Below are 22,330 nucleotides of genomic sequence, written 5' to 3'. Positions count from 1 at the left end.
TGTTTTTATTTATTTATTTGGGGGACAGAGAATCTTCCTGCCTCTTGAGTAAGTACGGCCTGTTAAGTCTGAATTAGCTGTCATCACAGAAGAATTAATGTCGGAGTGCAGACTTTCTAGTGGGGAAGGGAAGAACTAAACGAGACAGATCTTAGCCGAGCCTTGCGTGATAAATGAGGACCAAGTGGACCATTCATCTCCTGCGAGGAGAGTGGACAGAGGCACTAAGGCAGTTTTGCGGAAGACGTGTCAGCAAATGCGATCATTTTGTTACCTGTCAGGAGGAGAAAGAGCTGGTCCTTTTAGGGGGCCACAAGGGAGTGGGTTGGTCTGATATGACAGTTTCCATTCAACCATTTAGGTTTGGAAGGGGATGGGTGAGGAGGAATCCGACTAAAACTACAACCTGATGTCATCCTTCCAGGAGAGAAACTCATCTAGGAACTAGAAAAGGCTGCAAATACCCTGCAAGGATTTTTTTGTGTGTGTGAAGATACAAAGTAGGGGTGTGGGTTCTCTGTTCCGTGGGGGGCCCGGCTTCATCCCCCCAGCTCCTCCCCATGGAAGACCCATGTCCAGTGTTTGGTGACTGGAGTAGGGCAGCAGGCCTTTTGCTGCTTGGTATTTGGAGGAGGGTTGGATGGGGTTTGCCGTGGGGTTTTAAGGTGGACAGATAGCTGGCTAGACTGCCAGCCAGCCTATGTCTCTATTTCCGTGCGGCTCTGTGAGAGCGAGCGTGGGCACGGCTGTTTGACCTAGGTTCCCTTTGAAACTCTCAACAAAGCATTCTGATGTTCGACCTCTTTTCTCCGAATGAGGTAACAAATTATGAAACAACCTCATCAGAAGCTCTCTGCAGGCATCTGGGAGCATGTGTCTCCACTCTGGTCCCCCTTCTGAGTTGCTGGTTCCCCATCAGCATGCAGCCCAGCCAGAACCCAGGGAGGGTAGAATCCCTGGAGGTGAAGGCCCAGCAACAGACGCACAACAGGCACCTTGAGTACATTGTATATTTCTCATTTCCATCTTTCTTGCTATGGAGCAAATGTAACGTTTCCTCCTAGCGTAACGGAGCGTGAGCCACAGTGACAGATGACGGATTCATAGCCTAAGCTGCACATTTGACACTTGTTTCTTAATCCCATCCTTTTCTTCCTTAGTCTCTGTTTTACTTTTCCCCAGGTATTTTTGTGCAGGTAAGTACCTTACTGACATGTGTTTCCTTGGAGTCTTCTACTTTAACAGGAAACACTGCAAAAAATGAGGCTTGTCTCGCCTTTTAAATTAAAAAGAGAAGCTCGCAAGGGGCCCTTGATCACTTAAAGAGGCTACATGGTTTTCTGAGCCTAGAAAGCCATTTGATTCGCCTTAGCTTTGCAGTAAGCATTTCTCGGAGGGCAGCGTGACAATCGTGTGGAGTCTTTCGTTTCCTCGTGGATCGTTTGTGGAACCAGAAAGCTGCGTGATGTCTCTTTCACACACACACACACACACACACACACACACACACACACGCTCCCCACCCCCACCTGCGAAGCTGCCGTTTGATTAGCCAACCTGGCCTCGGACGGCGGACGGCGTTTGTGGGAAGGCCCTCCACTTATCTGTGTGTGTTTTTTCTCCTTTGCTGTCTCCTAGAATCATCCAGAACCGCATCCTGCTCGTCATCCTAGGGATCGTCGTGGTCATCACCATCCTGATGGCGATCACTTTTTCTGTCAGAAGACACTGATGTATCTGCTCTCCCTTGATAAACAGCAACAACAGCTTGTTCTGAGTAATTAAGACAAAACGGTCACATGAATCATTCTGTTGCGCTGACAGGCCCCGGGTGACCCTCCCTCTCCCTCACCGCCGTTGGGCTGAAGTGCAAAGAGTGTAAAAATATTTTCTATTCCTGTTTGCATGTGGGTTGGTTTCCTTTTCGAGGTTTGTCTTCACTCAGATTCGTTTTTTAGAGGGGAAGGTGAATGTTTATTTACCTTTTTGCTAATGTCATCAACTAGCCAAAATAGCCCCAGTGACACTCCTCCTAGCCCTTTGGACGTGTCAAGGGCCGTGGTTTGGGAGAGGACACGATGAGTCAGTCACGAGAGCTTCTGTTTGTCATACGCCTCTTGTTGCTGAAAAGCTCTTCTGTGATGTCTGAGGATAAAAATGCAGCAAAAAGCAGGGGATGGAGTCAGTGACCCAGTCCAGCAAGCCAGCCCTGTTCCTACACAGGCCTCATGAATATAGTCATCAACCTGCCTGAGTGCTTTCATTGTAAAGGTCGGTATTTAATGTCAGTTGTACAGGAAATTGACTTAGCACTTTCCCTGTTTTTCTATTGCATAATTTTTTTTTTAAACCCAAAAATATTTTTTTTTGCTGAGCCTGCCCACTATTCACTGTTCACAACTTTGATTACTGGCTACAAGAAATATTTCCTTGCCTTCCCCAAATCCTATACTCCCCAGAATCTGCTGGCAAAGTGAGCCCTGGTACAGCATTTAATTGTGACCTCGTCTTCCCTGACCTGTGTAAGCATCTCTGTATCCTTTCGGTTTTAATATCTGCACTGCCAAAAGCAGTCCTCATACATGCCAAAGGTCTGACAAGGTTCTCTCCACATCCATTCCAGTATGTAAAGAGACCATGAATATTTCAGTAAGAGCAAGAACATGACTCCATCAGTGTGAAATTTCAAATGTGATTATAAATATGGGAGAGTCCTATAGGAGGGTCCACCAGAGATAAACTTCACGGAAAACGTTCCCTAACCTCCTTTAAAAGAATAGAGGATGGCAGATTGTTACAAAAGGAATGGCTTGGGTTTTTAACTAACAAATGTTAGCAAGCCTTTCCTGAATTCACTATGTATTCAAACTTCTAATATGCTTTGTGATTTTTTTTCTTTTCATTTCTTTCCGTCTGAGGTAACCAGGAATTGCGTTCAAAATGAGCTCATTTGTGATCAGGCTTAAAAGTTGCCCAAGCTGAGGTCGTTTCCCCCGTAGTCACAAAGCAGAATGTGTTTTTCTCAAGACTTCATAGGCACTTACTGGTCCGTACTATCTTTGGAATATAATTAGAAGCTTTGAATCCTTGAATAGCAAACCTGTTCTCTTCATCAAAAATGCTAACCACCTGTGCCCATGGATCAAGATCACCTGGATGTAGTGCTTGATATTTTTCCCAACTCAGAAGAAAACCATTATGGTTTAGAGAGGAAATGCAGAATGGCAGAATCCACCAGAGAAATTGCACTTATCGAAACAGGCCAAGGCCTGCATGTGTTCAGATAAATCATTTAGTATTGTGTAAATAAAGCTGCAGCCTTTACTTCGGAGGGATGGTGTGGGATTTTGGCCGAGGGAAGCAGGACAGAGAAGGAGCAGGAAGCTATGCTAATTTTCCTGTCGGCTTAAGGGATCCGTCTCAGCAAGAATCTTGTATTCTGATAACGGAATACTGTACATGCTGACCACATCTAAGAACCATTAAAAAGCAAGGAAACAAACAAACAACCTTTTCTCATTCCGACACACGAATAGTCGTCGAGTATTACACCAGCCCCTCTGGTGGCTTCCTTCGAAACTGTTGATCTTAGCTAAAGTGTATAACCAGTTACCAGCTGCACGTTGCACGGCCATCCCATCTATGATGCGGCAGACTCTTCCCAGGGCCACCTAGCAAGCAAGATTGATCGGATCATCTAAACCTGCCGCCTTCTAAATATTTCACTGAATCGTGTCGTTCGTGTTGAAGTAGACAAAATGAGAAAGGAGGAAGGCATTGCTCACCTCTCAATAGCTTTTTTTGTTCAGGTTCTATGTCTTTATCAGCTCTTGCCTGTGATTTTACCCCAATTCAAACTTGGGAGTGGGAAGAATATGAACAGATAACCCTTGGCCTAACAGCTTCGTCAAACCTCCTTGAGAGCAACCACCTAGGCCAGACAAGTGAGTGCTTTGTGAGGAAGCTGGTCAGAAGCGTCCCTCAACTCCTTCCTGGTTCTCCTGGACAGTGCAGAAAAGACTTAGGGGATCCCCAGCAGAGGCCAATTGCTCTCCTTCCTTCCCTGCCCCACCAGGAAAGGAATAACGTCCACAAACTTGAAGCAGATAGCAAAGCAGATCTGTGAGAGGTTCTAGGTACTTAGGGTGTAGACTTTGACGAATATTTCTCAAGTTGGGAGCCCTTGTTAAAAATCATGTTTAAGGGAGTGGTTGGGGGGAAGATGAAGACATGGAGGAGGAAGAAGAGAAGGAAGCCCTTGCCATATAAAATTCATGAAGACTAAACAGTTTCCCTGACAGAATAAATAAAGTGGATGCTACCCCACTCCAGAATCAAAAGCAATTTAATTAAAGTCTCTTAAGTTGTAAAGAGTTTTAAATGATCCATGTTGAAGGCAAATGCCTGCAAATGCAGCGGGCCTGACGTCAGCTGCCGGGCCTGGGCTGGGAGGCCATTTGCTATTCTGTTTAAGGCAGGCTGGATTGTCTTATTTTGGAACCAGCTTGGTGGGGGGTTTGCTTTGCTACTGCTTCTGAGCCCTGAGCTTCAAAGGCTGAAATTAATGGTGAACAAAATTGTGCGGCTCTGGCCATCCCATGCGGGGCAAGCCCATTGAGGGTTATCATTAAGTAAAGAAATAAAGAGGGGGAAAAAAGCCTGCCTGTTCCAAAAACCTCATCAGATAATGACCTCAGTGATTGGGTTTTCATTACCAAACAGCATCCAGAGATTATCAACCCATAGAAGAAGGGAGGGGGAAAAAAAAGAAAGAAAGGAAAAGCAACTGTCTTTCTCTCCCTCTCTTTCTCCTTTTCTTTTTTTTTTGCACATCTTTTCTTTAAAACTGTCAGATCATTTCAGTATTTCAAATCCGAGGAAAACAGCCTGCCTGCTGCTGTATTTGAAGTTGTAATGGTGTCAAAAAGTCACGACTGACTGACAGCCGTCAGTCCCAGAGGGGCTCATTAAATCATAAAAACTTGACAAGGAAATAATTGCACATTGCCAGCAACTTGGCGCCTGTTTAGACGTTTTTATTTTCTTTCATTATTAGTCCCCACCATTACGTTCATTAACAAATTGCATTAAACAACTGTTAAGGGCTAATGATTTGTTTATCGCTTTTTTTTATTATTATTATTTAAACATTAGCTGTGTCATGTGGTACCCCAGCAGCCTCTTGCCACCATCTGACTGAATATTTTTCCACTCCGAGCTCTGGGTACTGTTGGAATATGAAATAGATTATTCATTACTCTCCTCTTTGCCACTGATTTGGTTTCATGTAGCGTCTTCCACAGAGAAAGATGAAAACTTGTCAAAAATAGGTTATATCTTATTCGAAGGGGCAACAATAGCAGCAGGTACAGGCATACTTTAATATTTAATTAAGGTTGATGTTAACCCCTTTAAATGACTTTAGCTGTAAGTTATATTCAAATGCAGAAGAGAAAAATAATTGTTCTTAATTTGCAACCTGTTCAGCAGGCGTTCTTCATGGAGTGAGCTGGAAATTTAGAGCAGAATTTTTAAATAATGAAATTTCCCATCATAAATATTTATAGCAGTTTGTCTACGTAGTGGAGAATTAACTAGAAGTGACGATTTCCTCATCCCTTTGGTTTGAACTGCTAGCCTAGTGAGGCACTCCATGCTTGGGAGTGGAGGTGGCTTTCCTGGGAGAAACGTGTGTGTGGAGGGGAAGTTCAGAGCCAAGTTCTGTTGGTTGGTTGTGGTCAGCACTGGTTTCAGAGGAACCACCATGAGTGCCTAGTCTCCAAGCCACTTGCCTTCCCCTTTGGCTGGGTGTGTGGTTGCAGGGATGTGGGCAGGCGGGAGAGCCAGTAGAGACGTCTTAAAGGAAGATGTGTGTCTGGTTGGCTGGTTTGGGGAGGGTCTGATTGGGGGTATGTCTTGGGCATCTCCGTGCAGTCAACTGGAGCTCATTACAAACAGCGCTTCCCTAATATGCAACAGGGAGACACTTTGCTGAGATGGGCCTTCTGTCCTTTTTCCTTTCTGTGACTTGCTATTGGTGAATGGCTCTTCTTTTCCATGGACCATGAGCTTGTAGGGCCAGGGAGGACAGAGCCCCATCGTCCTCGTCCTAAATTGGAAGTCAGTGGCCTTCTCCATGCTATGGCTGCTGTCTATGTCTGCTCACCCTGTTTGTTTGATGAGTTTATATAACCATGGAAGCCACCCTCAGAGGCCTGGTTCATTGACACTTCAGGGCAGGGGTGTTGGGTCAATATCAGGGAATCGGAAGTTCCTTTCTCCCATCCGCAGAGGGACCAGGCCCCTTATGTAGCTCCACCATGGGTGTGAGGGGAAGAGGTGGTGCATGTTCCTTGCTCATTGTAGCATCTCTCAGCATCACCCACCCAAGGACAGATGGTCCTGCAGGAGCCATGGCATGGGAGGTACCTGCCCGGCAGGCACGAGCCAGGTGAGACCTGGCCTCAAGCCTCTTTGGTTACTATGGGCGTAGGAACAGCAGACATGCCAGGCTTTGGAGGATCTCAAGCCTCCATTTGAATCCAGGATAAATTAGCCACATGACAATCTGTCCCCCTTGGGATGGCCTTCACACCTCAACAGAAAAGGTACCGAGAGCCATTTTTCCAAAAGAAGGGAAGGAAGGAAGGAAGGAAGGAAGGAAGGAAGGAAGGAAGGAAGGAAGGGAGGAAGGAAGGAAAGAAGGAAGGAAGGAAGGCTGGCTCTGTGAAGAGCCACCCTCAGTCCGACTCCCAGTGACCCTGGTTGAGGGTCTGCCTGAGACTAGCTCAAACTCAACCTCACCCTATGCTGTAACTCTCTAACTCTAAACTAGCCCCCAAGAGATATTCTGGTGGTTTCACTTTGCCTGTGACCCATCAGACTGAGACCAGTGGCACCTGCCAGAGGCTGGCCACATAATGTCAGCAGTCAGGTGGCTCTCAGACCAGATGGCAGTCTTTGTTAAACAGGGCAGGTGACTGCGTGGACAGCTCAGAAAAGCTCCTGAAGCCACAAGTATTGCACCCAAGATGGATGAGAGCAGCCAGGCCCAGGCAGCAAGAGTGTGTCACTGGAGCCAAGACTTCCTGAAAGGAGTGACTGAGCCAGGGTTAGTGTCCCGTTGTGGAGGAGGGCAGACGCAGGGAGTACCGAGTGAGTTCCCATCTCTATTGGGATTCCAGCACAGTAACAAGGAGCCAGCTTACCAGAGGTGAACAGGGCAAAAGCAAGATGGCAGGATGGGGCACGCTGTGTTGGGGGTTGGGTAGCAGAGGGTGGACAGGTGAGAGATGGAGGGTTTTCCCAGCACCAGGGTGTAGCAAGAGCAAGTAGGCCCCCCTGAGCTCATCACTGCCCTTCTTCAGGAGGAGCTAAAGAGGGGGAAAGACGGGGTGCATCTCTCCAGGGCCCCCTGCCCCAGTCACACACCCCTGTGGCCATAGCTCCTGGGCTCCCAGCGTGCTGTGGGGAAAGCACTTCCTCATCTGGAATCGCTCGTTACTCGTGCTACATAAAGAACTCAGGCATCACAGAGGGGGCAATCGCCAGGAAGCAGAGCTCTGGACTGTGATTCCATGAACTCGCGCACCCCCTCCTTCCCTTCATCCAAACAAGGCCCTTTGGCGTGAATAATAGCTCAGCGGCTCCGAAGCCGTATTGATCGGCTGCACACGCGGCTCCGCCGAGAGCTGCCAGGGCTTTTCCTGGGGGCAGGACCAGCGCCGCTCAGCACAGCCGCCTCTCCCCCTCCCATTTCCCCGGCCTCCTCCAGGTGTGTTCAGGAGGGGACAATACCTGGGGGAGCCCAGGCCCTCTCCAGCTCAGTGCCACTTCGTTGCCGCAACTTTGCTGTTTTTCACTTATTTTGCCAGGGAAAGCACCTAAGTTAGAGAGAAATGTTTTTTCATGACGAGGCCCCAGAGTTGAGAATGAACACATCCTCCCGCTCCAGTTTCTCCCCAGAATGTTCTGCCAAGGACCCAGGCCATAGAGGCATCCCGGGCTGACACCTGTGGGGGCCCTATTATACCCCCAGCGCTGACAAGCACTTCGGCATCCTGTACCACATTTTCCCGTTACTCTCCCCTGTCTCATCCCATCAGAAAAGAGGAGCCGAGAACATGGCTAAGACTCACCACCTCCTTGGGGGACGGGGACTGTTGCAAAATTCAACAGAGGTGCATCAGCCACAGGCTGGGAGACCAGCAGAGAACAAAGCCTGCCAGCCCCACTCCCTGAGCCTCTGACCAGACTGTCCCTTCCCATGTTTGCACCTCTTCTGGACACAGGAAGTGGTCAAGGCCTTGGCCCTTTGAGGGACGCCAGGCCCCTGCGCAGTGACGTCCTGCGCGGTGATGGATGCCTGAAACCCCACCCCTAGAGATGCGGTCCTGTGGTGTCTGCCCTGTAACACTGGAAAAATGCAGATTCATTTTTCCCTAGACAGCTTCAGTCCTACCAGCCACAGATCCCTCTAAGTGAGTTGTCTGACCCTTTCCTGGGGGCAGATTTTGGGTTTGGGGGAGGACAGACCCACCACATGAGGGAGCCTGAATGGTCTTTGGGAGAAGGGTTAGAAGGAAAGGGGGGCTTGGTTCCCTAGGACCAGCTCCCTGGAGGTTGCCCCGTATCAGCTGCCTTCAGCCTTGCCCTAAAGCCCACTCCCTGGCCAGGCCCCCGTTCTTCTAAGGATTGCGTTCTGGCTTAGGGCTGCATGCAGGCAAACATGGGAGCCTGAGAATGGGCTCTGCCAAGGAGCAGTAATGGGTTGAGGGTCCCCTGACAGGTCCCACAGCTATGCCCTGGCTGAGAAGGATCGAGAAAGAGCAGGGAGGCTGGGTTGGAGTTTGGACAGCTAATCCTGGGGGCAGGAAAATTGTGTCCCTCCTCTGGCCCTGCTGAGGCTAAAAGAAGTCCAAATCCGCTGTGATGTACAATTTGGCATTTGGGGAAGGACCCAAAACAGATTCTTTTCTGCCCTGAGCAGACCTTCCCCACACTGCCACATCCGGGGGTCTTGGCACAGATGGGACACTGTGGCCGTCAGAGACTCTCCGCTCAATTTCCATCTTCTCTCATTCATCCACACCCACCCTTCCAGAGCTCTACACTGCATTTCTAAAGAAAGGGAGAAACTCGAGTGAGAACTAGAGGGCTTCAATGAGCTCATTACTGTCCCCGACAAGACTTCTAAATAATCCAGCCTTTCCCTGTTTGAAGCATGAGAGGTGTAAGCAGATTTATTCATTCATTCAATCAATATTTATTGAGCATCTACTGTGTTCCAGGCCCCAAAGACACATGGTGAAGAAGATAGTTAAGAAAAGAAGGAAGATAGTCTCACAGCACTGGAAGTCAGAAAACTATTTTCATTTCCAGAATCCTGACTCACTCCAATCCTGGGCAGGGTCACTCTCGGGGTCTCAAAATCACATTGCGATGTCTGTGCCTCTGCCACCTTCTACGCTGCCCCCTGAGATGAATGCCCCATCACTGTGAATTACTAGGCAAAATCCTCTCCAAATGGACAATGCTGTATGTTCATTCCTCCTTGCAATCCCCATGACTGCGTTAGCAAAGGAGCCCTGCTGAGGCTGAGTAGGGCTGACACTTGCCTGACACTTCCCCATCAGCACTGGCCCTACTTCCAGGACTGGCCTAGGAGAGGCCGGGGATAGGAACGGGGACCGTTTAGATCGGGGCCGACTTGGAGGATTTTTTCCTCCTGCTTATTAAATGTTAAAGGTTTGACTTGGCAGGCAATCAGGAGCCCAAAATATCATAAAAGGGAAAAAAGTTGCCGAGTGGCTAAGAGGTGCACCACGGGAGTGTCACTGGACCCGCCGACGAGGTGAATTGCTAAGCAGAGAGCAGTGAACGGAGAGGAAATGGAGCAGCAGACATTTTCAAAGGCTTCTCTCCCCTTCTTCTCCTCTCTCTGTCCCCCCATGCGGAAAGGGGAAAATAGAAGTAGAATCCAGATTGGGGCGTGTGGCTGATTTGGTCCTCCTCCCGCACCATCCTCCCCCAGACAGCAGAGAAACTTTGATGTCTGGGTGCGTGGCATTCAGGGACAGAGGAGCCTGGGCATCCCAGCAAATGCAGCCGCATGTTCCGCCTCTGGACGGCCTCTCTGAACTCCTTTGTGAGGGGAGATGAAGCCCACAGAGCTGGAAAGAGCAGCGTTTTGAAATGAGGAAGTGTGGATTGGCATTCCTTGAGCTCAGTGCTAGCCACCTTGGCGATGGGGTGGGCCAACCAGGAGCTCAGATTTATAAAACTTTGGGGCTTTGCGGGCCCTAGGGGGCCACTGTGGCCTACCTGGATGGGGAAATGGGGGCTCAGAGAGGGGACAAGATTTGCTGAAGGTCACCTAGCAAATTGGTAACAGGTCCAGGAGTAGATTCCACGCCTTCAGCCTCTGGTGAGACGTCTTTCCTCTGCACCAGGAAGTGGAACTTCAAACAGCACCAGGGGTTGGAACTTTTGTTTCAAATCCTCTCTGCCTCATCCTCACCCACTGCCCAGCAACTCAAGGCTGGGTCTTTCGCCCCCTCAGGCTCAGAAGGGCTGTGGCCCAGCCACAGAGCCAGGGGGCCTCCTCGGTAGTATTGGCCTTCACACTCTTGGTGCTAAAGTTCTCCAGTTACTTTTTTATTAAACCAACATGTACAGAAAAACTCAGTTTTCGGCGAGGCACAGTGGCTCACACCTGTAATCCCAGCACTTTGGGAGGCCAAGGCAGGCAGATCACTTGAGGTCAGGAGTTTGAGACCAGCCTGGCCAACATGGTGAAACCCTGTCTCTACAAAAATACAAAAATTAGCTGGGCATGGAGGCACGTGCCTGTAGTCCCTGCTAGTCGAGAGGGTGAGGCAGGAGAATCGCTTGAACCTGGGAGGCCGAAGTAGCAGTGAGCCAAGATCGCGCCACTGCACTCCAGCCTGGGTGACAGAGCTGGAGGGGAACCCTGACACCACTCCTGGGTCCAGATGGCTGTGGCTGGAGTGCGGTCACAGCCAGGAACAGCGTGGTAGGGATACCAGTGGAGCTCTGGTCTTTTCCCAGAGTCTGGCACCTTTCATGCCGAGTTGGGCCTCAGGTCTCGGGGCTCTAGGCCTTGCTGTGCCAGTGGCCTGATGTGTGGCCTTATATGCCAGTCATACCCTGCTCCAGACCTCGGTTTCCTCATCCACAAAATGGGAAAGCTGGGCTAGAAAATCTCTCAGGAAGGTAGGTCTCTGCTAGCTCCCAGCCTTCCATGGCAGTGCAAAGGGAACCTTCCCAACAAAGTAAGAGCCAAAGGCTAAGATGGCAGCCTGTGGTTTGTAGAACCTTCTAGAAGACCATGAGACTTGGTAAGCTGAGCTTCTAAGTGGTCCAGGTTGCAGGGCTGGTGTCACAGATGTGTGACCAGTAGAGCCACACAGGGCTTTGTGCCCAGAAGGGCCCCACGCTTGGGAAATAAGGCTCTGCAGTCACTGTCTTCAAATTCTTAATAATTTTATCTTTGTCACCGTGTTTTGTAAGTGAAGTCCAATGGGACAGTGGACTGTGAACTGGGGGCGTGGAGCCTCCCATCTCCCTGCGTCCAGGATCTGCTTCTCAGCTGCTTGCTCCTCTGCCCCCACAGCTCCAGCTCCACTCAGCTTCTACCTCCCTGCCTCCCACCCAGCAACCACTGCCAACCTGCCCCCAACCTGAGCACAGGCACACCCTGTGGGGGAGGGGGGCAAGCACACCCCACAACATCTCAGAGTGGGGCATGATGGCAGCAGTCCCCATCCTGTGCTAGCAGCCCAGGGCACATTCAGTGCGGGACTCTGCAGGGGTGAGCCTCTAGCCCCCCCCAGATCCAGTACCTCGCGTGTCCTGCTACAAAATTTGTAGTGCCCCTGGGGGCTGCCCATCTGCTGTGGGTTGGGGCAGGGGCCTGTGGGAGGATGCCTGGCTCAACCTCCTGCCCTAGGCCTGGGGCACAACGTGGGCCCAGCAGCTCACAGGAAAGGGAGCCAGAAGATGGGTTCGAGGGTTTATGTGTTCCCCAAGTTACCAGGGTGCCTGTGGGGGTCTACACTCCCCCGGGAGAACCCTCATGTCTAGAGAGCACCCCATGTGGTCATCTCCATGCCTGAGAGGACCCTCTCTTCCTTCTTTCTACCTTCCGGAGTCCAGCTTGTCTCTTCCAGCCGGGTCAAGGTATCCTCCTGAGAGAACCGTGAAACACAGTGTGCCGCTTTGGTAATTCCACATGCATGTTCAATATTCGGATATTTCCTTTTAAAACTGGCATTGCACAATATAAAGAGGAATGGTAAAAGTCATGCTAATAATTTAAAATTTTGACTTTACTTAGAATGGCATTAACTAGCAAATTTAAAACACCATGACAAGTTGAAAGTGAGACTGGGGAAGAAAGAAAAAAGCATGTTTTCTTACTATTTGAACAAGGGGCCCCACATTTTCATTTTGTAGTGGGTCCTGAAAATTATGTAGCCAGCCCTGCCTGGTGAGCCACCTACCCTCTTGGGCATTTAGTTCTCTATCAGTGAACTAGATCATTAACACTGCGCCTGCCCCTCCTGCTCACGGGCACATTAGGAACATGCGCTTGGATAAAATCCAAGACAGAGATTTAGAAACCAGTGTGTGGTGCCAGCTCTCAGCCTTGGAACCACAAGCCCATTTTTCTTAAAAAGGGATCTGGACTGGCATCCAAAGAGATTTCAGTCCCCTCATGTAGGTTTAACCACCATGGGCAAGGCAATCTCTCTCCCAGGTATTCCTCTCCCTAGGTGCTCTGCTCTAGAAATGAAGTCTAAAAGCAGCCCCATCAATACAGAACAGAGTTAGACGCACTCAGAGAGTTTTAATCTGGAATCCCAGCAAGCTGTGAAATGGAAAGACTAGTCGGCCAGAGAGCTGAGGTCTCACGGTGTGCAAAGACCAGTCCTCAATATCTGCACCCATCCATTTGAGTTTCAGGTGAAGCCTAGGATTTGGGAGCTCAGTACAAAAGTGCTAGCACGAAGGAGGGTGGGTGCCAACTAGGTTTGGATTTAGAGACATCTTCCTCTTGGGAAAGGAAAAAATCCTGATCCCACTTAGGTTTCCAAGAAGAAGGCATCCGCATTTCAGAACTGTTTTCTAAGCCACCCTCATGGAGGTTTCACCTGCAGCCTTCAATCTGCTTTGTCTGGTGTTTGAGGATGCAACTGCCCAAAAATGGGTCTAAAATAGCATCCCGTCACGTTCTGTAAAAAGTAATACTGCTTTAAGGTAACACTTATGGAATGAAGGAATGAATGAATGAGTCAATTTGGATCAAGTTGCCTCAAATAGAGTCTAAATATAAGATTTTATACTCAATAGTGTCATTTCAGGATCAGGAAAAATTAGGTGACTCACATTTGGTTTCTACAGCTTTTCCCCAATACCATGTTAAAGTTTTGGCTTTTTATCTTATTTCGCTTATTTCATTTTGAGTCATGTCTTCTGGCTCCAGCTCAGCTTCCTAGAGGTAATTCATTAGGCCCGAGAGCTGCTTCAGAGTGGGATTAGAACCCGTGTAGTACATAGTCACATCAAACTGAGATCGGCTAATTAATCGCTCTTCTCCGTGTAACTGAGCGATCGCGCTCCTTCTCTGAGGAATTGCAATTTCATGGTTCCTAATGATGGTGCTATCACATTATGTGGATCACTTAGGCTGTGGGTGTCAGGAGCGGTACTTGGAGCCTCTCTCGGTGGGGATGGGAGAAGTCACTCCTAAAACCAGGGAGATGGAGGAAAGCAGTTAGAATGTCTGTTACTAATTTTTGCTAACGTGCTGCTGTTTCCTACATCTCATTCAGGCATTAGTTTCAAGTTCCATTTTCCCCCGGCACCGCGTGGCACCTTCCCCAGAACCCTCACATTTTTTTTCTAATATTCACAGGGTTATTGTTTGTAAAAAATCTATTTATTTGCTGTATTCCACCAAGTAATTTATTTTCATGAGATTTCTTGGAAATGTGGCTCTACATATCGTTAATACAAGTAATACATTTTGATTGTTGTTTCCTGGAATAACTTGTATTATTTGATGAGTTAAATAAAATGCCTAATTCCGAAGTCGGCTATTCCCATCTTTTCCATTTGAATTCTTTCTCTTACTTCCATTTCCTTTCTAAATGAAGGTTAGTTCAAAATCTTCAGTTCAGTGCTCTGCTACAGTTTTTGGACTGTGAATTAGGCGCTGCCATTTTTTTAAATGATGAAACTTGGAAAGATAATATTCAAGGTTGTTTTTGAACGCAGGTTTTTATTTTTCTTTAATTTCCCAGAAATATGGTATTACAGAGCAATCACAGACTTGGATCTGAGCTCTCATTCTCTCACTGGTGAGCCTGGATAGCCTACTGATATCCTCACTGAGCCTCAGTTTCCTCTACTGTAAAGCAGAGAAAATAGCACTCCACCCAAGGACTGATATGAAGATTCAATTAGGTAGCCGTGGAAAACACCCCCAGGCATGTGACAAACCATCACACTCATCATGACTAAATGTGTTGCTCGGTAACATGGCAGACAAATATTGCTTGGGGGGTTGTTGGTGTTTTGGGTTTTTTGTGTATGTACAGATTCCTCATGATTCTGGGCTTCAGATACCTAAAGAATGCCTTAATTTCATACTGTAGCTCCAGTGGCACAGTCAGTTAGCGCACAGTATGTGGAAGAACACCTTAATGGTAGAAAGATATTTATTTCTTCATTATTTAAAAAATTCATTTTAAAATTTTTTTAAAATTATTATTATAGTTTTTTTTGAGATGGAGTCTCGCTCTGTTGCGCAGGCTGGAGTGCAGTGGCACGATCTCAGCTCACTGCAAGCCCCGCCTCCTGGGTTCACGCCATTCTCCTGCCTTAGCCTCCCGAGTAGCTGGGACTACAGGCGCCCGCCACCATGCCCAGCTAATTTTTTGTATTTTTGGTAGAGACGGGGTTTCACCATTTTAGCCAGGACAGTCTCAATCTCCTGACCTCATGGTCCACCCGCCTCGGCCTCCCAAAGTGCTGGGATTACAGGCATGAGCCACCACACCCGGCCTAAAATTATTTTTTAACAATAAATAGAGCTGGGCATGGTGTCTCATGCCTGTAATCCCAGCACTTTGGGAAGCTGAGGTGGGAGGATTGCTTGAGCCCAGGAGTTCAAGACCAGCCTAAGCAACATGGTGAGACCCGGATCTCAAAAAAAAAAAAAAAAAAAAACCGCCCACACACACAACAATTAATATTAGACATGGCACCAGGATCATGAAGGCAACATTTGAACCACAAAACTGAGTCTTTCCCTTCCCCAGAGCTCAAGCGTACTAAGGGACACCCAGCAGTTCTCTGGCAATTAACTGCTATAGGAGCTCAGTCACAGAGAGACCTGGAAAGATAAGGCAGGCAGTCTTGGTCGGTTATGCTGATTTGAGCCTACCTAATGTCCAGCATACAGCATCCTGAAGGAAATTTGAGGACACATTTGAAACATTGATTTTTAAAAATCTATTGATTGGGCCGGGCGCCGTGGCTTACGCCTGTAATCCCAGCACTTTGGGAGGCCGAGGCGGGTGGATCACAAGGTCAGGAGATCGAGACCATCCTGGCTAACACCGTGAAACCCCGTCTCTACTAAAAATACAAAAAATTAGCCGAGCGTGGTGGCAGGTGCCTGTAGTCCCCGCTACTCGGGAGGCTGAGGCAGAAGAATGGCATGAACCCGGGAGGTGGAGCTTGCAGTGAGCCGAGACCGCGCCACCACACCCACACTCCAGCCTGGGTGACAGAGCGAGACTCCATCTCAAAAAAAAAAAAAAAAAAAAATCTATTGATTGGCTGGGCACGGTGGCTCACGCCTATAATCCCAGCCATTTGGGAGGCTAAGGCAGGTGGATTGCTTGAGATTAGGAGTTTGAGACCAGCCTAGCCAACATGGTGAAATCCCGTGTCTACTAAAAATACAAAAAGAATTAGCAGGTCATGGTGGCAGGCACCTGTAGTCCTGGCTACTCAGGAGGCTGAGGCAGGAGAACCGCTTGAACCCGGAAGGCAGAGGTTGCAGTGAGCTGAGATTGTGCCACTGCACTCCAGCCTGGGCAACAGAGCAAGACTGCATTTCAAAAAAATAAAAATAAAAATAAATAATAAATAATCTATTGATTGAGAAAATGGAGACTATGAAAAATGCTGTGATGAGATGCTTTTAAATGAACTCATAACAACATCTGTGGGAATGTGAAAAGTGAGGCATCTAGAATGTAGTTCTTTATTCAGTCTGTGCACAATGCTTGACTCCAAATGGAATCCTGGACCCCTGGATCACTGAGTGGTTCTTAAATAATCCACTGCTGAGGGGCAATTAAAGGGGAAGTAGAGAAGAAATAACTCACCTGTGCTCTCCCAGGAACACGGGTAGAATCCTAGTCCATTCTCCTCCACCCCGGTCAAGCTGCCATCTCTCACCTGCCATAGCCTCCAAGCTGTTCTCCCCACTTCTACTAGGTAGGTTGTCCAAGCTCACAATAGCCAGGGTGAGGATTTGAAAATGAAAATCGGATCATAGAGCCTTCTGGTTCAAAACCTCTGACTTGGCGTAGCCTTTCGCATCAGAATTCCTTCCCATGGCCCGTCCAGCCTTGCATGACCTGACGCCTACCCCTGGCCAGGCATTTTATCTCTCCCCGCCTCCTGTCTCCACTCCACTTCCCTCGCTCCTTTCTCCCTCCAACACTCCAAGCTCTTTCTCCCCTCAGAGCCTCTGCCTGGAATGTTCTTCTCCCCTTCCCTCTTCTTGGCTAGCTCTTGCTACCCGCCCTATCTCAGGTTACATACACCATCACAGAAGCCTTCCCTGAACCTTCCTCCAATCTCAAGAAGGTCCACCTGATTCTTCCTCATCCTACCTTTATTCTTATCATAATACATACTCAAGTATTTATTCCTGTGTTTATTCTTTCGTGCCCATCATCCACATTATGCGGATCACTTAGGCTGTGAGTGTCAGGAGCAGTACTCAGCCTGTACCAGGGACCGGGAGAAATCACTCCTAAAACCGAGGAGATGGAGAAAACAGTTGGAATGTCTGTTACTAATTTTCATTAACATGCTGCTGTTTCCTCCATCTCAGGCATTAGCTTCAAGTTCCACATTTTCCACATATTTTATATATATATATATATATATATATTTTTTTTTTTTTTTTTTTTTTCTTGTAGACAGGGTCTCACTCAGTCACCCAAGCTGGAGTGCAGTGGCATGATCATGGCTCACAGCAGCTTCGATCCCCCAGGCTCAGGTGATCCTCCCACCTCAACCTCCCGAGAAGCTGGGACCACCAGCATGTGCCACCGTGCCCGGCTAATTTTTGTATTTTTTGTAGAGACATTTTTTTTTCTAATATGCACTCCCCAGCTAGTCTGCATGCTCTGTGAAGGCTGGTACAAGGCCTATTTTATTTCTCCATTGTTTGGTGCCAGAAGAGAGAGTGGCACATAGTGAGTTCTCAGTAGATTATTGTTGAATGAATGAATGAATGGGAGAGAACTTCCATTATTTCAGACAACCTGCTCAGCCAAAACTTCACCACCAGCAAGTTCTCTGTTAATTATCATTTGTCCCCATCCAAAAGCCTGAACAATGTGCATGGTGTGGGAGAGAAGACACATGGGATCCACTTTCCTCCTGGACAAGAGGTGGGGCTGGGAAGAGGCGCTGGGCCGCCGGCCATACCTGAGCTAATATTCCTGGCACATCAGGTGCTTCTCAAGTGTTTGTGGGCAGACTGCTGCCTTGGATGAAATGGTATTCGCCAGGCGTGTCCTTTTACTGTCCAATTTGGTCACCAAGATTCTCCCCCATTTTAAGAGGGAGCTGAGCAGCTTCACAAGGCTAGTCTTGTTTGGATGCATAGCACAATGAATTTGTACCTGCCGAGCCTCCAGCGCTGATATTTCAAAACCTACAGTACACTAAACGTAAAACTTTTGTTCAAATTTCAAGGATTTTGATAGCCCAAGTGAATAGACACTGCCTATTGATTTTTCCCTTACAATGACTCTTGGATAACCTATTTTCTCATTTATTTTTAAAGACAGCTCATGAGATTTCATAGCAATTCTGCCCAACCTCCTAATATCAAAATCCCTCCTTGACCCTGAAAATTGTAATTCTGCTATAGATCACAGCTGCTGAATATTACCTTTTACTAAGCTGGTTAAATAAAATATGTCCAAATCACTAGATCCCACAAGCCATGGGCTGCAAGTCTAATGATCCAGAGGCTGAGGTTTCGGCCGCTGTACACTCAACAGCCCCACACTCTTGCCGGCCGACACCAGAGTGTGGGAATCGAGAATATTGGCTTGGGTTTGGAATTTAAGGAGGAGGAGAGAAAAAGGATAGCTCGGCTGGTCTTCAATGATTTTCTTGTAAAACTTTTACAAGGGAGACTTAGGCTGTTTGATGTGTTCTAGACAATCAAATGCCCGCCGAGTCTGCAGCAGAGAGTGGCTGGTTTTCTCCCTAGTGGAGGAGGGGGTGTATTTGATGTAGGGCAAGTTCAAAACCCCCAAAGCCTTGCACGCTGGTAGGTCAGATTACACTCACAAGCTGGGGAAAAATACAACACGTAAAATCTGAAAAAGACCTCTGACCCTGAAAGCCTCATTCTGCCCAGGCCAAGGCTGTTAGTGGGCTCTTAGTTAGGCTGGAGAGGGCCCGGGTATCATTTATCCCATGGAGGCTTCTGCCCTGCCTGCACCCCATTGGGCCTCTATGCATTCCTGCTCTCACCCGCACTTCATCCATTTTAGCCAAAGGGGCCCTGCCCACCAAGCTGCCCAGCAGCGCATCCACATCAGACTTACTTTTTCTCTTTCTTAGAAGAATGAAGGGTGGCACTGACCCAAGTTGGTTCCAGGGGAGTTGTGAATATTTCAAAGCTGAGGCTTAGATCAAAAGTCATAACCTCTGGCTTTCAGACTGTCCTCTTCCCTTACCTGGGTGGCCCCTGCATCCAATATGGAAATGTTTCCTGGAGAATCTCACTCATTATAGGTGAGCAGAGCCTGAAATGACTCTCACTCAGCAGAAATGTGGCCTCTCTCAGCAGTGGCCACAGGAGCCCATTTGAAATGCAAGAGGCTCCTCTGTGGGCCTGTGGAGCTCTGTAGCTCAGCTCCGTCCCAGCCCTGGCCCTACAGTAATTCTGCTAGACCTGGTGCCTCCCCTTGCAGGGTGGGCAGTGGGGCTTTGGCAGGTGATGGGTCCATGGAATAGATGCAGTGGTCTGCTGATATCAGCACCAGGTGAGTCTGAGTGAGCAGGAAACTGTCCATGAAAAACAAATTAATCAATAGCAGAGTCCTCCCCCAGCCCTGGTCAAGACCTGTCAGTGGATCAGAAGAGTTCACACGTTACCGTGCTTTAAGCACATCTTATGCCAGGGAGAACAGGCATGTGGCAAAAGGTCCTCTCCTTCCCCTCCCCATGCTCCTGACAGACATTGCTAATCAATCCTGGCTCTTTCGTCTTCAGAATCCTCTTCCTCTCAGCATCTCCTGCAGCCTCTACTCATTGGAAAGAGTGGAGTTAGGGCATGCAATCTATTCTAACCCCTAGCCTCCCATGTCCCACATCCCACCTTACTTGCATACCTCTTCCCCTACCTAGAGCATCCTCATACCCCTCTCCAGTACCCTGCCTACTCCTTCAAGGTTCCACCCAGTCCCTGTTTTCCTGACCATCATTCTCTTCCCCGCCTTGCCAGCCACTAAGGAACCAAGCAGAGGAGTGAATCGGAGACTAGGGATGTGAAGACTCCTAAGTTCTGGCCCTGGTTTTGCCTCTGAATTAGCTGGATAACCCTGGACAAGTCACTTTGCTTCTTTATACCCTCACTTCCCCATCTGTAGATTAATGATAAAGACTCTATGATCTCTACAGTGAATCTTAACTCCTCCATCTTATGATGCAAATTCCTTTGCAGCTATCCCATTCTTTGAGCCATTTAATATGGCCCTTAGTCATTTCTTTCTCCACCCATGTGAGCTCTTGGAGGGCAGGAATCATGTCTGGGGCTGACGCTGTATTTCTCCTTGGGGTATCAAAGTGCTGGGAAGCAGAGTACTCAGGGCCTACTGGTGCCATGTTCAATCCCTGTGACATTGATCTTCAGCTCCCAAAGAAGGAGTATCCTTAGAAAAATGCGGTAACTTCAAATTAAGCATGGTTCAAAGGGACTGACTCCATCTTCTATCCCTCCAAGGGGCTTCTGAGCCACTTCGGAGCTCAGGACTGTGAGCCAATGAGAGAAAGAGAGGTGGCGGAGGCTCAGGACCACAAGCCAGACTGCTGCTTGCTCTCTGGCTGGGTGAGCCTAAGCAGGTTAATCAACCTCCCTGAACCTCGTTCCCTTCCCTGCAAGTTGGTCATGGTAACATTGCCAAGTTAGGGAGGTGGCATGAGGATCAGATGAGGGAATACATGTGACACATGCAGCTCAGAACTTGGACAGCAGTGAGTGCTCAGTGAATGGAAGCCCATCACAGCCCTCACCAAGGCCACCAGCCTCGACCAGGCCACACCCCCGCCCCAGTGTCTGGTCTGTTCATGAGACATTACCCATGGGAGCTTGTTCTCTTAGTTCAAGTGAGCTGATGCCTGCTCTGTGCCAGCCACTAGTCTAGGAATACAGGTGGGAATAAGCAATTCTTGTCTAGAAAGAGGAGTTGAGAACATCAAGAGCACAAACCAGATGAGGCCAAACAAGGAGGTCTCAATTCTGACAGTCAGATGGGATGATTCCCAAAGAGACACCATCCCTAACCCCCTACCAACCTGTGATTTGTTCCATGCAAAGAACCCTCTCGTGGTACAGCAGACCCTCCACCCAGTGGACAGTGCCACCTGCCCTGGGGAGAATGCAAGCCACCAGGCAATAAATTTCAGCTCTTGTTACCACCTCTCCATTCTCCTCCATCGCTCCCTCTTGATCTCCCCTCTCTGCTGACAACAAGATATGGCTGGCATTTAGTTGAGGATTTAAAATCAGGAAAGCTTCTCCCTCCCTTCAGGCTGGAAGCTCGCTCCCCTGGCTCTCTGAGGCCTCTTGAAGCCAGGCGTTTGCTGAGTGCCAGGAGACCAGCTCCTGAAACCGGAAGGGGCCTGCATTGTTGGACTAAAATAGCAAATGTGCAACATGAGTCTCTTCAGGGGCCTTCAGCGGGCTGGCAGCTTCCGGTGGGTGTTCTACACAGGCCACAGGGAAGCAAACTGGAGTGGCCCTCCCTGCCACTTGAGAGAGCCCTTCTATGTACATAGACTTTTCTGTCCCTTAGCTAGATTAGTTTATCCAACTGAAAATGGACTTTGGCTGTGCCTAGCAAAAAAGAAAAAAAAATGGCATGTCTGAGTCAAATAAAGCATGCTTAGACCCAGGGCCCGTGCGCTTCCCAACTGACATAAATCTCATCTGGGGCTTGCTGCCCTGGATCTCCCAGGACAAAAGAGACCTCCCAAAGCCAAAAGGAGCCCTCTCACATGGATGGCAGCCACACCCCGACCCATGAGGCCAGAACACTGAGCTCCAGAATGTCGCTTCTCTTCCCCAGTGGCAGTCAATTGATTACTTGTCAGTTTCCAAAATGGTCTCATCTCCAGAAGAAACAATGCACGAAAAAGCAGTTCTGAAAAGAGAATTAAGAGCTTGTTAGACACGGGCCTCAGGTCAGGGTAGGTGGCCTATCTGGGGGGCCTTCCAGGAGGCATGCTGCGATTGTTTTAAGCCAGCCCTCTCCCCTGCAGTTCTTGCTTAATGAAGCTGCTGTACAAGCCCCTTGGAGGGCCCACATACTGCAAAGTAGTACTAAGTGTCCCGTTACTGTAAACGGCCTTTTATTTTTAAACTAATGCTATATTTGGAAAGCAGTAATCCTGGGGAAATGATACTGGGACTAATGGGGAACATATTACCTTTCATGTGTTTTTTTCATGTTTAAGGTTTCTTTGTTATTATCTGAGTAGCAAGGCTCTGCACACACTCTTGGGCAAAAAATCAAAATAAGCCTTAAAGCAATAATATTTTAATAAGCATCAAATGTCTTCAATGAGATAAAAGTATTATATGGTGTTTTGATATTGGGCTTTAGTTAAAACCTCATTAAAAAAAGAAAATTTCTCAGATGTATTGGGGTGGGGGGGGCAGTAATGTATTTTTAAATTCAGGTGGAGAAAAAGTTCCAGTTCAGGTCAATTATGCTAATTAAATGCCACAAATGACTGAAATTGCCCGCAAATG

At 48.2% G+C, this 22,330-nt stretch overlaps 1 protein-coding gene across 13 annotated transcripts in view; it reads left to right on the top strand.

Moving 5' to 3' along the window:
• Positions 1-22,330, top strand: part of VTI1A (vesicle transport through interaction with t-SNAREs 1A) — a 464,064-nt gene that overhangs the window by 370,699 nt on the left and 71,035 nt on the right. For 2 of the 13 annotated variants that reach the window (XM_055249158.2, XM_055249148.2), the window contains one exon: positions 1,639-6,680. The exons of 10 other annotated variants lie outside the window; for them this stretch is intronic. In XM_055249158.2, coding sequence (XP_055105133.1) covers positions 1,639-1,732 — 94 coding nt within the window. In that variant the 3' untranslated portion in view covers positions 1,733-6,680. Of the gene's footprint in view, positions 1-1,638; positions 6,681-22,330 lie in introns of those variants that run through there. One more of the 13 variants, XM_055249201.2, reaches the window with a different exon arrangement.

This window comes from Symphalangus syndactylus, chromosome 2, assembly GCF_028878055.3.
Source record: "Symphalangus syndactylus isolate Jambi chromosome 2, NHGRI_mSymSyn1-v2.1_pri, whole genome shotgun sequence".
Classification (NCBI taxonomy): domain Eukaryota; kingdom Metazoa; phylum Chordata; class Mammalia; order Primates; family Hylobatidae; genus Symphalangus; species Symphalangus syndactylus.
The sequence above is the reverse complement of the archived record's forward strand: the minus strand, read 5'-3'. Positions and strand labels throughout refer to the sequence as shown.